Genomic DNA, 18203 nt, shown 5'->3' on the forward strand with positions numbered 1-18203 from the left:
AGCAGCCAATGAAAGTCTGTCTGACTCTTATTGGCTGCAGTGCTAAAAAAAAACACGCCGCCGCCGGCGGCATGTTTGTTTTAATGTGTAGTGCCATGGACGGCGCCCAGGACACGTGCCCCGCTCGATCCCCCCACGTTATGCCACTGCTGGCAATATAGCCTTTATTATATGAAAATAATGACAAATTAATGAGACAGCACCCATGAAATTTTGAATATTTGAATACTTAGTCTATCTTTTTGCACAATTCTTAATTTTCACATTTGCTTTATTGATATCTTTGTGATATCTTTTAATTTATACCAATAAAATTTATAAAAAAAATATTTATAAAGTTGTTTCAAGTGCACCTACAGCAATAGTTTTATTTTTCTTTTGTTGGTTCTACAGTTCATACATGAGTAGTGGGTAGCACCTCAGTTTTACTCCTTATAAAGTGATGGGATTATACCAATTGGAATAAATGAGTATAATTTTGATTATGAGGCCAGTTGAATTAAACTAAATGATAATATACTGGTGCAGGAATGTTTCTTTTTATGGTTGCTTGATGACATCTGGAATCCCAAACTTAGCCCTGGTTTTAAAGGCTAGAAGGTAGATTTACTCAAGCTTCTAAAACAGACAAGTGGCATTGCCCATAGCAACCAATCAGCTTCTGTCTATCATTTTCTAGGATGCAAAAAAGAAATCAGAGCTAGAATTTGATTACTATATGGGAAATGCCACCACTTTTTTAGGGATTCAGTAGATAGGGCAGATATTAAACTGCAGAGAGGACAGCCTGGTTCCGTTACCATTCCAAATTGGAATTATAGAGCATAACACCCTTTCATCTGTCCTGATGCCAAGGGATTGTAATTTAGGGCCATAGGAGAGCTCTTATCTTGAAGGGCCATACTACATGAGAAAAGGCCTTCTCCACATTCAAGAAGAGGCACCTTGCATTCAGAAATGTGGTAAATTGAGTAGATCATTTATTGTTTGATATTCACAGTTTGGAAGGCCTTAAATTATGATTGCGCATGCTGATGACTTAGAGAAGGAGTAAATTGGGACCATTGGTAAAGACCTTAAAAAAAATAAAAATGTTAATCTACATTTACTAATGAGATGGGGTGATGGCTGCTACAAAGGGATGGGTCTTTACCCTATTTGTGGATAACTATTTCTGGCTCTTGTAGTTGCATAAGTAAAACATTCACCATCCAAAATAGGGTAAGGCTGGGTACACTACTGCGCACACAAAGATTTTCTGTCCAACCATCCAGCTAGTTGATTGGTTGGAATGAAAATCTGGTAAGGTATGAAAGCAAATGACAATCAGCAATTTGCTCCCAAATGCCGGAAAATGGACAAAAACTGTTGTTTGAACAAATTGTTTAGATCAAACATTTAACAAACTTGTCTGACACCATTTTCATCTGTTTTCTGGCATTTAGGAGCAAATTGCTGATCATCCGTTAAGGGCCCCATACACGGTGCGATAAGTTGGTAAGATGTGTAGTACGATTTCCCTTGAAATTCTTCCCTTGAAATTCTTCATACGATGTGGTCAAATGCTGTACGATTGATCGTTACGATCTTCCAATATGATGCATAGAAGTGTATTAAAATTGTACTCCAGATCGTAGATCTTACTGTTTTGCAGTAAGATCTACGATTCAACTAGACGAGTTTGGGGATGTGCATCGGCATCGTTTGCACACTTAAACAACACACGATGTGCACGATTGATCGAAATCGTACACATTGTGTAAAAAATCGCACCGTGTATGGGCTGCATTACTCCCATACGTTACCAGATTTTCATTCCAACCAATCCACTAGTTGGATGGTTGGACAGGAAATCTTTACGTGTGTATGCAGCTTAAGAGGCTGTCAGGCTGAGGCTATTTTCAATGTTCACAGGGAAATGGTGACTCCTTTCTCTTATTTTAGAGATTAACAAGGCAACTGCCTCGAGTGGGGGTGCTTAGGAAGGTTACAGGATTGCAGGTAGTCATTGACAGAGGGAGAAATGTCAGGAAATTCATTAAGATAGTAGTTATTCTAGAAGAGTCAGTACAGCCATTACAAGTAGGGCGACTTAAGAAGGAGAGATTTGTCCAGTCGCCAGTTAGTCTGCAGTTTATGTAGAGAAACATCAAGTTGAATGGAAACCACAGTAGTCAGTCCAGGAAAATGGATGGGTGGTGGCCCTAGGTATCCAGGAGGTAATACCGAGTCTAAGAAGATATGCAAACCGTATGAAAGTGTATCCCTAACCAGATCTATTGGACAATTAACAAGTGTGCAGGAAGAAGCTCTCTGTGAGGATATTTGAAAACTTCTTTGTGGATGGCGGGGGCGTAAAAGGGGTAAAAGAGAGGGGATCTATCCAAACTAGGAGGCAAAATGATATTAAAATCACCTTGTTGTAGTAGGTAGGTTTACTTCTCAATTTGGTGAAACAGGTGGTGTGGGAAGGCAGACTGACCAGAAATGGGAGCAAAGCAGCAGATCAATGTGATAGCTGGTTAGGGTGCCAATGAGCATTAAATATATACATTTTGGGTCAGAGACCATAGATTGTAAGAAAGTGGGACTTTGTTATGGACAAGGATGGTGACCCCTCTGTTTTTAAAGTTAGCAGAGGCATAGTAGGATCGGAAGTGGCGTTTCCCCTTTCCTTGTAGGGAGGCGTGGGGGTGGAGATATGGGTCTCTTGTAAGAGATCAATTTCCGCACATGTCCTATTTAGAGCAGAAAGTAATATGGAGTTTTTTGGAGGGTATTTAAGCCATTGACATTAAGGGAGAGTAAATTGTGGCATAGTAATATAGGAATCATCAGCAGAGCTGGAGAAACTCCTCAGTAATCCAGGAGGAGGATGTGAGTCAATGTGGAATAATACAGAGAGTGCAAATCAAATGGGGTGGTAAGGAGTGAGTAGAGGCTGTGGAAACAGGAGAAAATCAACAACATGAGGGAAGAGGCGCATTCACTGAGTGACTAGAGAGTAGTGACTTTGCTAGGGGAAAGAGACAGTGCTTGGGAATGGGGGGGAGCCAGTGTTAAAACATCTTTGCCAAGGCAAAAGGAGAAGTGGATGGGTGACTAGGGTAGTGGCAGGGGCATCTTTATAATGGGTGCAAGGTGTGCAGTGCCCACGGGCCCCTGAGTCCAGGGGGGCCCATGCGGCACACCATGCACCAATAGGTAATTATACTTACCTTTCGGCAGATTCCAGTTTCCTTCTCTGCAGCACCGGACCGGTGCTACAGAATAGTAAAAAAATCACTGGGACAATGGCGGTGGCCATTTTCCCGGGGACTAACCCATGCCCAGAAAAGATGTCCCAGGGAAAAAGGCGCAGGCTCCATTTTCCCAGAAACCCACAAATGCGTAGTAGATTCTGGCATGCAGCCTGAATCGACTACGCTGACGTAGAGTAGGGGTGCCAAAATGGAGGCTGCACACTGGCCTCCGCCTCTCTTAAAACGCTTCGGGGTAGTGGTAAAACCTGAAGTGAATTGGGGTGTCACCTATAGTATGATAATGGTGCTCCAGCCATTCAGCTCCTAACTCATCTGTTTGAAAAATGACAATTTGGGAACTGATTGGCTTGAGCACCATTTAAAACTCGTTGCATATGATCAAACTCGTTGATAAATGGTCCCATGTTTTGCTCCTATATGGAGCTTTATCAAAGGGCACGCTTTGATAAAGCTCCATATAGGAGCGAAAACACATTAGAGAAGCTAATACAGGTGGTTATCAGCTGCCCGCTATTGAATTGGAACAATTTGTAGAGGTGCTGGAGAGGGGTTGAGTTTCTAGGTCATATAATAATAATTGGCCATGGTTGTCTGAGAAAGAGAATCCATCTGGTTGTCAGGAGAATCTGCAAGATCTGGCTTACATAAGGCTCTGGGAATATTTAAACTGTATTGTGTAAGAGAAGGATATCCAATTCTTGTCTGAAATTAAGCTCATAGGCAAATATCTGCTCTCTACCTTGACTTAAGGGTCTCTTCTTACATCCCCTGATTCTGTGGAAAACACTGCTATATTATTATTTGAAGATTTTGCCAGCAGCAGTCAGTGTGCTCAAGACATCAGTAGTGTGGATCTCACTCCTGCCTGCTGCTCCTAGGGTAATTACAAGTATGAGCTTTTGAGCCCAGTAGAGGTTTTCACCCACAGGGAGTTCTGTGCCAGCCTGCAGTACAGTAGGTAATGCAAAATTTCAGCAACCTCTGTTGTTTATTCTGTGCTGCCTGTCAGTACACGGATAGTGATACGTTTTCATCTTCATAGAGGTCATCAAGATGTGAGAGGATGTTGCTGTCGCACATAGTAGCAATGTAACCTGATCATCCCTGGAGAGGATGAAACTATTCTTATTAAAAACTCAAACTGCTCCATAATCTTAATTTCCATTAGGGTGTTTTCATGCAGGGACATCTGGCAGCCAAAATTGAGCAGATAAAGATGCTTGGGACCTTTTTAAATTAGTCCTGTAACTTGTTAGCAGCCTTTTTCTGGAGCTGGCCATGGACTCAATTCACTAAGCGACTGATTTGCAGTGATCTGTGAAGTGCTTGTCTATTGATTTTGCTTTTATTCCACAGAGCTTTCAATAGAAACTGCCACCAAATAGAACACTCCACAGAGGCTTGTCATTTAGAATCTGCCAGGGATCGACGGCGGATTCAGTTTAGATACCACAAACCACTGCTTACTAAATACTCCCAATTAGATCTTGGAATTACCGTCAATCTTCAGATTTTGATTGGCCCAGAGGGCCTGATTCAGCAGCGTACGCAATTGCAACTACGTACACAGATCGGCCGATTATTCAATACTGCGTATGCACTGTTCTGCAATCGCACAGTGATTACGCACGCAGATAGGAATCCATCGCAGAGTGAGTGACAGGCCGTGAGAGCTTGGGGGTTAAGACGGGGGAGTGATTGGAGAAACGCAGACGCGCCTGTCCGTTTGAACGCCGTTGCATGGGCATGCATAAATTAGCCACTGCGATTACATACACAGCTTGAGTACTCGCTGCACGCGACGAGACTTGCAATTTCTGTGACAAGTCAGACCTGCTGTAATTGTGCGTGATGGGCGGATGTGCTTCAGTGGTACCAATGTATACGCAGGACAGCAAGGTGTTACAGATGTGAGAAAGCAGCAGTGGGCGTCTCTATGCTGGCTGAGCTGTTGCAGGCATTAGCATATTTTAGCAGCTTCATTGTGTGCAATTATGCTGCGATCACAATTGCAATCCATACTGAATCAGGCCCGGAATCCGCTGCTTAGTAAATTTAGCCACGTGTAAATTGTTGGGTATTGTCATAGTAATATGTAGCCTATGTGCAGGAGATCTGTTCTCATTTTTCGTCCCCAGTGTACAAATGGCAAAAAGATGTAATTAGCACTTATCACAAACAAAAAATATATCAGCAGTAATGTGCTAACAACCTTCAATGGCTTTTTTCCACTATATGTTTAGTATTTTTCCATTTTGCCTTGACATAGGTTACACTCTTTAATCAAATACCATAAGCACAAATCAGTGACACCCACATGTGGAGAGTTACAGCAGTATGTGGTGACCTTTACAAGATGGTACAGACTTTTGCTTCTTTTTTAAAGTGATGTTACCCTTTCTAACTGGATACATTTAATCATTTAGCTGTGCACAGTACGTTTACAAGCAATACATGTACAGTGTCTAGATTTACATATACAGTGTGTAAACATTTACAGTTTGTCTATTATTACTGCAGTTGTTACTATAAAGACAGGTTTGTATACGGTAGATGCCAAATTTGTTCTACAGTATTTTTGTTTCCATTGGCATATCTGGATCCTTCAACTTCTAACAGAATCTGTATATCATTATTGTGTGACATACTAATCCCTCTAACATGTTTGTAACTTAAGCAGTAAAATCTGGGTCATTATCAGTGGCGGATTTTGCCTAGGGGCTGCGAGGCTGCAGGCCCCCCCCCCCCCCACAGTAAAATCCGCCACCCCAGTGTAGTCACTCTCTACACTGTAACTGGCAGTGGCTTCCCATTGGAAGTGCTACCTGCCAGTCACATACACAACAGGCAGTATCAGGGGGAGGTCTCTGCTCCCCCTGGAACTGCCAGTCTGGGCTGCTATTGCAGAGCGCGGCCTCCAGGAGGAAGCCGGTACTCTGTCTTTCAGCCAGCCCTTTGGAAGCCGGTGATATGCGTATGTGCGGCTCCCCGTTGCTAGTGCACATGCGCCGGTCACTGTGCCTGTCGCATTGATTTTCCAGGCGCCGGGACCCGGCCAGTAGCTAGCTACTCCGGCGGTGAGACCCCCTCAGGGTGAGTCTTTTCGGCGGCAGCAGCCACCTCCTCTTAGAGGGTAGGAGCGTCCGCTGGTCATTATGCAGGTGAAGCACAGTGGTGTCCCTGGGTGGACTTCCATGTTTGATTGTGCAAACCAGTTTGAGTTGTAGGCAGCTCATACACCATGACAACACTTGCAATCACAAATGAATCAATATTGATTGTATGTGTGACGCGTGTGTCTCCAACAACTAATTGCTACATTTACGGTTTTCCATATATACTATTTGGAAAGTGACATATTATAATAGTAACATAAGCAGTTATATTGTGCATGGTGCATGGGCAATTTGTTCGCTTGCTGCTTAAGATTTAGATCTGTTATTCCAATCAGCGTACACAAAGCACAAAGAACTACTAATAGTGTGTATCTAGAATGCAGAACATTTAAGTTGCAATAACTTCATCATAAATTACAGAAATTATCTACTAATTCCATTTGGGTGTAATATATGGATGGTAATATTTTATCTCTGTACAATACACAAGTGACTTACGATGTGTTCTCATACACTAATGTCACCATCGCGTCACACATCCCTTCTCTGCAAACCAGGTGCTGTTTTTTTTCCGCTCAAATGTTCATCTTGGTCACAACGCAATGTGACAAAACCGCTTCACTAGACTCCCCTGATTAATTTGATATGCAACACTTTTATATCTGTGTGAGACTGAGTCTAAATCTGTATATGAAGTGTTACAGGTGCAGGGTGCTAGAATGAAGAATAATTGTATCTCAGCAGTTTGTTGCATCAGCCTAGTGTACTAGAAACACCGAAGCAGAGAGCGACACCCCAGGCAGGATAGAGGAACTGCAAGGGTTTTAACAGGTGCAGGGTGCTAGAATGAATGCAGTAACCATGCAGCAGCTTTTTTTCACACCTAGTTGCATTGTACAGACTCTGTCTGCCACAGATATACAAGTGTCACATATCAAATTAAACAGCGGAGTCTCGTGAAAAGGTTTTGATGCAGCGCTTTATGACTGAGATACACATCAAGAGAAAAATACGCTACACTGCTCTTCACAGCTCACTTGCACCGCATGGCGTATTGAGGCTTGGTGTATGCGGACATATCTGAAAATAAAGAATCATACTGCTAAAAATAAAGAGTTTTATTGTAAGAGAGTAAAGTCAATGCACATAGTACAATAATATGAGGTGCAATTTATTAGTGTGCCTGCTAAAACGTAATACTGAGATATATATTCCTATACAAAAAACAACTAATGAATATTATCACACTGGATACTAACACTCAGGGCCAGATTAAGCCTTCGGGGGGCCCTGGGCACTAAAGACAAGGGGGGCCCTCTCCCTCTTGTCAGCACTACCCCTGTCTGGCTGTGCTCGCTGTGTCTGTCCCCCAGCACCTCCATGACTCAGCAGCTCAGGTCCTACCTGCACTCCTACAGCAGGGGCAGACTCTGGAGCCTCCTCTCGGTATGGATGGATCTAGACTTTCCTTTTATAGGGAAGGGTGGTTTAAGAAATAAATTTGCCTACTCCCACTTTCAATACCAACTCTTTTGGGCCTTGCACCTCTCTATACCGCATTTGGACACAGGCTGAGCACATCTACTGTGTGGGATGCAGGTCTGTGTGCTATACATTACACTGTGCGGCCGGGTATTGCCGTCACCATTGCTGCAGTTACTGGCTCTATACGATATGTCTGCAGCACGTCTGGTCAGTAATGTGTGAGGAGAACTGTAGCACAGACCTTGTTATATATGGTGTGCAGGGAGACTGGCTGTGAGCTACACACTGGTCAGCACAAGGAGATTGGCACACATCTATATAATCTATTTGTCCTGGAAAATAGAATATACACAAAACATACTATCAGCGGCTGTTGCACCTCAGTGGTTAGATCTTTGTGCGCCATGCCATAACTCTATGTATTACACCAGGCCTGCCTTATGGATGTCCCGTAGAGGATAATGCACCAGGATGCCCATGCATGTAAGGGAAATGCCTGTAGTGCCAGTAGCCCCGCTGTCCTCTGTATCTGTAGTACAATCGCTGGATGAATACATCACACACTGACCTGATTAGGACCATCTGCAACTCCCTTCCCCAGTGCTTCCTCTTGGTACCTCTTATAGTGGCAGCACTGGACTTACAGCTGTACTGCTGGCACATAAAGGAACACTTTAATTCATAACTATAAAATGGCTGCCACTTAAGGAACACTTTAATTCATAACTATGAAATGGCTGCAGAAGCTGCAACATCCATGATGGTGGCTTTGTTCTTGTCCACAAGCTAATACTCCTCCACTCCCTCCAATACATCAGACCCATATTTCTGCAGTGGTTAACTTATTTTTATTCTTGTATCATAAAGTTGACTCCTTACCTTTTACTGCCTCTGGTCTGGGCTGTTTACTGAACAATGTATGCACCTTCAGGCTCTCTCTCTCCTCCCCTGGCTCTGCATACATTCCTGCTCCTCACATCCCTAACTACTGTGCTGGGGCTGGTGGGTCTCAACACTAGGGTGGAGTGGACTGTGGACACCACAGCACAGACAGTGTAGAATCCCAAGCACTGGCTGCAGACAGCCAGGTGAATGCAGAGGCACCCTGTCACTCCTCCTTGCCAGACGTGACATGCAGGGAGCAGGACAGATCAATGTACTAGTAGAGTCTGCCTCCTAGAGTACCGGGAAGAGTAGCTGTACCACTCACAAGCACCTCTTCCGGCTGCTGTATGACATCACGTGTGCGGCTGTGCACATGTCCACCCCTCCCTTGGATCTGTCCTTGCCTATCTGACAGCATGGGGACTGATTCTTCTCATCTCCAGCCTCTGCCGATGCTGCTGACTACGGAGGCTGGAGACAGCAGCACCAGAGCTGAGGCACAGCAGCTCTGGCTGGGGGGCCCCCTGAGAGGGGGGGCCCAGGGGTACTCTCCCCCTATGCCCCCCCCCCTTAATCCGGCTCTGCTAACACTGCTAAATTATCTAACGGATGATAGGTCTGCCCTAAAGAACAAGATTTATATCTAATACATGGTATCACCCAGTGCAATACAAACAAAATATTAATTAGCTTGATAATGAGGAAGCTTTGTCTTTCCCTACCACAAAACCAAAATAAAAGTGAAATTGTTATTACAATTATATAAAGTTTTCTGTCTTGTTACACTTAAACAACACAAAGTCCTATAAGTGTGCTAACCCCTCTAGTGGAACAGTCTAATAACAAATATATTTTTAATCTAAATAAAGTCATATCATAAATAGTGTAAATATATCACAGTGGACATTAAATAATTATTTAATCACTTTTCTATTATACCACTTTCAAAAATATTTGCTTCATTTTTGAGAGCCCAAATTAATTTATTTTAAGAATAACTAATGAAGATTTCCTCTTTTTGTATAGCTTGGGTCCTATGTGCACCAGAAAAACCTTTCCTTGTCTCTCTTTTGGCCACCCAATTATTACCTGCTCTACATTTCATTTCACGCTCTCCAACGTGCCCAAGAATTCCAGAGATCCCATTGAATGCAGGCCGCTCATCCTGGTTGCTGCTCCTACAGAACAAGAATTAAATGCTAATTATTTAACCAGCTTGTTTCTATACTCAACCTTCTGACCCCAGGCCAAAATTGCCCACATTGCTACATGACTGGATCCTACAGCCCACTAAGCATTTTGTAGCCTTGCAATCTCTCTGGATCAGTATGAAATATGTGGCACTATTATTACTATTATCCTTTATTTATATGGTACCACAAGGGTTCTGCAACACCTTACAAATGAACAAAACATGAATTAGTGACAAGGACATGGTTTATAAACATTGCTGTATCCACGATCATAACAGTCAAATTAGCAGCAGGGTGGCAGCAACCAAAGTATAGGTGTATGGAGTATAACCTAGTTTAAGTAAGGGAATGGAAAAGCACATGAGGGAAGAGGGCCCTGCTCGTGAGAGCTTACAATCTAAAGGGGAGGGGCAGACAGGTGTCGAGTGGTGGAGAGTATAATGGGGAGAGGGAGAGAATTCCAGAGGTCGGGAGCAGCACGGCAAAATCTTGGAGATGGAATTGGGAGGAAGTAATCGTTTGGCAAGAGAGATGATGGGCGGACGGGAGTGTGAAGGGAGATGAGGTCAGAGATGTAAATAAGAGAGGGCTTTGTAAGTGAATGTGAAAAGCCTGAATTGGGCTAAGTGGTACATAACCTCCTATGTCAAATTCCTATTTCCCTTTGCTAGTAGTGTGCTTTAACCTCTCTGTCTGTCTGTTTAATATCCAGTCTTGTTTTATTAGCGTGTTTTTTTCCATTTGCAAAGCGTAATGTAATATGCTAGTGCTGTGTAAATGTTATTAAAGTTTCTTTTAAGTGGCAGGGTAGGCCACCAGCTTGCAGTGGCTACTGCGCCAAGCAACAGCTTAAGGCCCTCATACATCAGCAATTGATTGCAGCAATTTGCTATCAATTGAAAAAGGGAAAAAATTGTATACACAATCGATTGCTAATTGCAGAATTGCTGCAATCGCTGATGTATGGGGGCCTATAGTCTTGGCTTTTTGTTTTATTATGCTGATGAACTGCTAATGGAACAGACTATAAGTAATGTCATCTCATCAAGTGGCTTTGAAAAATTCCTCAGCCAAACATCTGTGTTGTCCTATAATGTTTTAGGTAGACATCTGTGAAGAATAAAGCTGTTTTGTTTTGTTTTTCCAAAGTTTAAATCCCAACTTAATTTTTGTCAAAGGCTGCAGAGATGTCAAGAAGACTGAGGACAGAGAAATGGCTTGTGGATTTAGCGGAGAGGAGGTCATTGGTAATTTAGGGTCAGGGTAGTTTCTGTAGAATGATGTTTCCTTAATGGTGGGAGAAAATGCTATTCCAGGCACTTTTCCAGCATCTTTGTAGGTCTTATATGATTTTGTGGTGGAGCTAAATTGGGCATCCTGGCCTCTTAACTCTAATCCAAATCAGCTACTTAAGTAATTCACAAATAACATTTGTATGAAGTCTTTGTATTCAGTAAGACTTGATATATTTAATATATATCCTAATTAACTCAGGTATTTTTTTTTTTTTATAAATAAGCATACAATGGAAAGTATTGTAGTGATCTGATTGTCTGATCTTCTCTAAATGTGACAAAAGGGCTAATTTAGAGGCAGATACTTAAGCGCTTAGAACATACGTAGGGAAAATATGCACAAGGCATTTAAGTGAAATTCAGTCAGTCATCTCAAGATTGAAATAGGGCGTTATGTCAGGAGTGTGTATATTTGAGCCCCAAGATAGCGCAGAGTTGGGGCTTAATAGTGTTAGTTGTATAGTGGGTGCTAAAGTCACATTACTCTATCATATGCAGTAATTTAGTTCATTGTCATAGGGGCCTATTCATCACCAAGAGCCAGATGGCGCCCGATGATTAAGTATCCAACTCGCCACAAGTTGTGGTGGTGGAAACCTAATTACCGTAGCAATTCAGCATTACTCAGGGGACATCTGCTTTTCGGAGCCACCATCCCTCACTCTGCTACTTCAGTAGCAGTGTTACTTACCGGAGATGTGCCGGCCTTCTGTGCATGCATGACCTGGGTTCACACATGCGCACTGCCGCAGGGCATGAGTGGGGAGGCAGTGGAGGGATCCGCTCAGATCCCACATCAACCCTGGACCTCCTTTCCATAGGAAGGAGCGGGAATCCGGGAACCAATGTCATCTGAAAATGGCGTTGATTTCCGCAGGCAAACTTCTAAAACTTTCACATAATCTAGCCACATTACTAAATGGCTTAGTGAATGAACAATCTGCTGCAGTGTTCGATATACAATTTTCCAATCAAAGCAGCTACAGATATGTCCACTTGCATCTTTGCCGCTTGGGCCGCAAATCACGCCACCTATGGCCCAAATGTTACGCCCACGATGGGCGTTCACACTCGGGACCCATAATATTGCATGGTGCAAATGCAGCGCATGGCATGGCATACCGTGGAACATGCAGCCCCGGCAAATTGCATGTCGTGATGCGTGCGCACATTTGCAGTGCGAGCAGCAAAGATGCAAGAGGGCACATATGTAGCTGGTGCTTATGATAGTCACCATCTTTGTGTATCAATCTACAGCACCTGCAAGAGATGAGCCTTTCCAAAAAGCGTAATTGCTGATGTGCTCACGTCTAATTGTGTAGCGATTATATGAACACTCCTTCTTTGTACTCTGTCTATGGCTTCTCTCCCCCCGTTCTTCTTCTCCATCATAAGGAGATGCAAGTCATCAAAATGCAATTAAAAACGCAAGCTGTCAAGACAAATATTTACATATTTCTTTCACTTACCAGTTACATTTTTTTTTTGTATTTTAGGGCTGATTCTGAGTTGGGAATAAAGCAAAAAAAAAAAAGCATTTGTCCCTATGACCTTTATTTTCAACTTCTTTTTTGTGTCTTTGAAGACTTTTTGCCTCTTTCATTAAGTTCTTGTGACACCACCAATCTAAAAGTATGACACACTTCTCATGGCACAAAGAGGCTTTTACAGGTCTCCATTAAGAACAGAGCTGTGTAGCAGCAAGCCACATGTGCGTTGTGAAGATATGCTTGGGATCGTGTATGTTCTCCTGTAAGGCATTGACAATGATTGCTATGTTGTGTATAAAGTACAGTATGTTATACACAGTGGTTGAAATATTGCTTCTGTCTCTTACAGTCATGAATTACACAGCAGCAAGCACATCCATTCCTGATTCTGACATGGAATTTGATAAGAACGTACCCAGGATATGTGGAGTCTGTGGAGACAAAGCGACTGGATTCCACTTTAACGCAATGACGTGTGAGGGCTGCAAAGGTTTCTTCAGGTGAATTATGGATTTGATGGTTTTTGTTTTTGTAGTTTTGTTTTGTAAACCAAAACATAAACCGAGCACAAGTAACAATGGTATACGTTCGAGAAGCCGGCGGACGCAATGCTGACCGCCGGCTTCCCGGCTGCTTAATCCCAGTGAGGGTTAAATGACAGGTGTCTAAATCTAGACGCCTGTCATTTTACCGATGCCAGGCATCCCGATCGAAGGGACGCCGAGCGCGGGGGGGGGGGGGTGTATTAGGTTCAGGGCTCACGGGGGGGGGGGGGGGGGGGACTTAGGGTTAGGCACCCCCCCGGGAGGTTAGGGTCAGACTAGGGGAAGGGGGAATCAAAGTTAGGCACCCCCTTTTAGGTTTAGGCGGCGGGGAAGGGGGGGTTAGGTTTAGGCACCCTGAAGGAGGGTTAGAGGCAGTGGTGTAACTAGGGTATTTGGAGCCCAGGGAAAGTTTGAAAAGGCATCCCCCCCCTCCCCCAGTAGATGTCCTCCCAATAATGGTGCCCCCAGTAGTAGCCACCCCTCCCCCGTTGTGCCCCCACCACCAGTAGAAGTCCCCCCATTAGTAGCCACCCCCCTCCCCCGTTGTGCCCCCAGTAGTGCGGATAGGTTAAAAAAATATTTATATATAAAAATATACTTACCTGAATCCACGCTGCTGCTGCTGCTCCAGTCCGCGACGCCGCTCCCGCCGCCCGCCAGTCCTCCCGGGCTGGCGCGCTCAGCATTATGGGACAGACGTCATGATGTCATGACGTCTGTCCCATTGCCCACTGCAGGAGCCGTACGGAAGCTATGTAATTTACGATTGTCCCCATTTTCAGCGATTGTGTGACAGTGTGTGGCCCTGACTGAGTTCAAATGTAGACAAAAAAACTTATTTGGTGGAGCTAGGTCCAAAAACTGTCTGGACAAACAGACACGCTTTCTCTCATTATATATAGTTTAGGCTAGACTATCACGTTTCATCAGAGGGTTCATTCTCACTCACTCACTCACTCACTCACTCACTCACTCACTCTCTCTCTCATTTAGCAGACACAGCCAGCACGCACCTCCCTTTTTTATTATGGGCATGTCCGCGGCTCTCTCCGCTGGGATTAAACCCCACCTATAAGGGGGCTTGGCCTCACAGCGGGCAGTCAGTGCCAGAAAAAGGAAGCAGTGTGCTGCTCCCCTGGAGCAGGCATTCTGTCAGCGATTGGACAGCTGAGGAGAAGTTTGCAGTAGTCGAGCCAAGAAATTATTAACCAGTTTTGTAGCATTCTAGGAAAGGACTGGCCTAATGCGAGCGATGTTGCATAGCTGGAACCGACAGGTGAGGGGGCGAAGGAGAGGTTGGAGTCAAGGGTGACACCCAAAAAGAGAAGTTGGGGAACTTCAACCGGCACCCTCTGGCCTTTTTGCGCCCAGAGCTTGTGTAGAGCCACAACTGCCCTCCCTACGCCATTGAGCAGAGGAGTGTGTTCAACATTAAATCTGAGAAGCAGGCAGCTTTGTGGTGGAAGAGTGTATGTATGTGAGATAGCTAAATAGTGGTGTGAAAATAAGACTTAAACAGAGAGATGCAAAAATCACGTTGTTCAGAATAGTGACTAGTGATAGGGGGCAGTGCTCATGAATTGTTTATTTATGGTTTGTTTGGTTGCTCAGCTCCGCATCATTACTACAGAACAATACTTTTTTTATTATTTTATCTGGTGGAACATGGCACCTGAAGAGTTAATACAAATTGTTGAAGGCTTTTATCAATCGCAGCCACAACCTAATAATTACTGCTTAATTGTTAACTGGTTCTTTTTTTTTTTATTTATTATGTATTTCCCTATAAAACTAATAACCATGGAAAATGCACTCCTGTAATGAGTATTACACTGCCCAGCTGTCTGTATTTGTGCTACTTCCATATAAATGTTGTTTTCTTGGAAATAATGGGTGGATAAAGAATTCACCAAAAGGTCATTTCTAGGTGATATCTTTTATTTATAGAGCTCCTAGTCTCTGCTTGACTGCCTGTTTGCTACCAATGATTGTGTATTGTCTACACATTCTGCAAAATGTTGTTTTGGAAAAATGTGAGATTCCCATACTGGTGCCGTATGTGTGTGTATATATATATATTTTACACACACATAGTGCATCAGGAAAGTATTCACAACGCTTCACTTTTTCCACATTTTGTTGTTATAGCCTTATTCCAAAATTTTATAAATTAATCTTTATTCTACACACAATACCCCATTATGACAACATGTAAACAGTTTTTTTTTGAGATTTTTGCAAATGTAATAAAAAAAAAAACACTAAAGGTTCAGACAACAATTTTTTCAATGATTATCGTTCAATCGTTGAAAAAAATCGTTCACTTTTTGAGTTAAAACTATTAACGATTATCGTTCATGCGCGTTCACGTTTGTAGTTCAGTCAGACTGACCAACTCAGCGATTTTCAGTAAGGGAATATGCAAAAATCGTTTGTAGTTAAAAAAAATCGTTCATTACATTTAGTAAATGAACGATTTTAGTAAATGATTTTTGTTCATTTTTCCCTTGAAAAAATGAACGAAAATCATTTACTAATATCGTTAGTTTACTAAATCGTTGTGTGTGTATGCAGTTTTAGAAATCACATGTACATACGTATTCATGGCCTTTGCCATGAAGCTCAAAATTGAGCTCAGGTGCATCCTGTTGAGCTCAGGTGCATACTGATCAATTAAGCTGTAAGAACATCTCAAGGATGGAGTCCACCTGCGGTAAATTCAGTTGATTGGACATGTTTTTGAAAGGCGTACACCTGTCTATATAAGGTCCCACACTTGACAGTGCATGTCAGAGCACAAACCAAGCATGAAGTCCAAGGAATTGTCTGTAGGCTTCCGAGACATGATGGTCTCAAGGCACAAATCTGAGGAAGGGTACAGAAAAATATCTGCTGCTTTGAAGGTCCCAATGAACACAGTGGCCTCCATCATCCGTAAATGGAAGAAGTTCGGAACCACCAGGACTCTTCCTAGCGTTGGCCGGCCGTCTAAACTGAGCGGGAAGAAGGGCCCTAGTCAGGGAGGTGACCAAGAACCCAATGGTCACTCTGTCAGAGCTACAGCATTCCTCTGTGGAGAGAGGAGAACATTCCAGAAGGACAAGCATCTCTGCAGCAATCCACCAATCAGGCCTGTATGGTAGAGTGGCCAGACGGAAGCCACTCCTTAGTAAAAAGCACATGGCAGCCCATCTGGAGTTTGCCAAAATTCACCGGAAGGACTCTCAGACCATGAGAGACAAAGATTGAACTTTTTTGGCGTGAATGCCAGGCGTTATGTTTGGAGGAAACCAGGCACCGCTCATCACCAGCCAATACAATCCAAACAGTGAAGCATGGCAGCATCATGCTGTGAGGATGTTTTTCAGCTAGTCAGCATAGAGGGAAAGATGAATGCAGCAATGTACAGAGACATCCTACTCCAGAGCGCTCTTGACCTCCGACTGGGGCAATGGTTCATCTTTCAGCAGGACAACGACCCTAAGCACACAGCCAAGATATCAAATTAGTGGCTTCAGGACAACTCTGTGAATGTCCTTGAGTGGCCCAGCCAGAGCCCAGACTTGAATCCAATTGAACATCTCTGGAGAGATCTGAAAATGGCTGTGTACCGACGTTTCCCATCCAATCTGATGGAGCTTGAGAGGTGCTGCAAAGTGGAATGGGCGAAACTGCCCGGAGATAGGTGTGCCAAGCTTGTGGCATCATATTCAAAAAGACTTGAGGCTGTAATTGCTGCCAAAGGTGCATCAACAAAGTATTGAGCAAAGGTTGTGAATACTTACAGTATGTACATGTGATTCCTTTTTCTTTTTTTTTCTTTTTTTTATTCGCAGAAATCTAAAAAAAAAAAAAAAAAATTTTTACACGTTGTCATTATGGGGCATTGTGTGTAGAATTTTGAGGACAAAAATTAATTTATTCCATTTTGGAATAAGGCTGTAACATAACAAGATGTGGAAAAAGTGGAGCTTTGTGAATACTTTCCGGATGCACTGTGTATATGTGTATGTGTGTGTACATATGTGTGTATCACATTAGATACAGTGAAATAATGTACATTCTTAATAAATCACTAGTGACCTCGTAAGAAAGGTTTGACTAAATGAATTTATGGTATTGTAAATATCTGTTCTACAGGTTTCTTTATTTCATCATATTGATTATAATGGATATCTGTCTGTGAAAGATTCTGCTTTGTGCACAAAAACTAGGTAGATTTGTGTGTGGTTACTGTGACGACAAGTGATACTTCTGCATTGAAATGGGCAAAATGCTCTATGCAATGGAAGACACTGAACCCTATGATTGCACAATCTTGGTCACATGGATGCATCATGTGTGATGTCCTGGAACCCCGGTCCTCCATCTGTGCGACTGAGTGAGAGGAAAAGTCTATTGGTTGGATGCTGTGAGTACGCCACCCAGTGATGCGACCGATGTCACGTGGGTATGGCATTCCCCAGTTCCGGACTCCTGCTCACGTGACACGGAGCGATCAGACACATACTTACAAATAAGATAATTAAAAGGTTTCATAGATACATCTGTCTCCGAGGAACATTAGGATCTATTTGTACTGTGTGAGCCTCCTTTTTATATGATCTTATGTGATTTTATTATGTGCACTAGTATGTGTCTTGATTAAACATTGGTGCAGGTACATTCTTTTATTTGTAAACGAGAAGGGGTATTTATACACGCTAATGTGGATCACAGTCTACACTGCTTTTGAGAAAGCTGTCTGTGATGGGGAAACGCGTCAGGCCCACCAACATAGGAATGCCTTATATTTGCTGGACCATCCACTGTACATTATCTTTGGAAAAATACTTTATTTCAACCAAGAACTGGATAATTTAAAGACAAGCCACTCTGGAACCTACTTTTATTGGGAGTGCACCACAGCCAAGGGACTACACAGGCTGCAG

The 18203-nt window shown here is 43.1% G+C and overlaps 1 protein-coding gene across 1 annotated transcript in view; it reads left to right on the forward strand.

Annotated features, from left to right (window-relative positions):
- Positions 1-18203, forward strand: part of VDR (vitamin D receptor) — a 165700-nt gene that overhangs the window by 88407 nt on the left and 59090 nt on the right. Inside the window, exon 2 of the mRNA XM_088466400.1 lies at positions 13077-13227. Coding sequence (XP_088322526.1) covers positions 13079-13227 — 149 coding nt within the window. The 5' untranslated portion in view covers positions 13077-13078. The remainder of the gene's footprint in view (positions 1-13076; positions 13228-18203) is intronic.

Source organism: Taudactylus pleione, unplaced genomic scaffold (assembly GCF_031769625.1).
Source record: "Taudactylus pleione unplaced genomic scaffold, aTauple2 ptg000065l, whole genome shotgun sequence".
Taxonomy (NCBI): domain Eukaryota; kingdom Metazoa; phylum Chordata; class Amphibia; order Anura; family Myobatrachidae; genus Taudactylus; species Taudactylus pleione.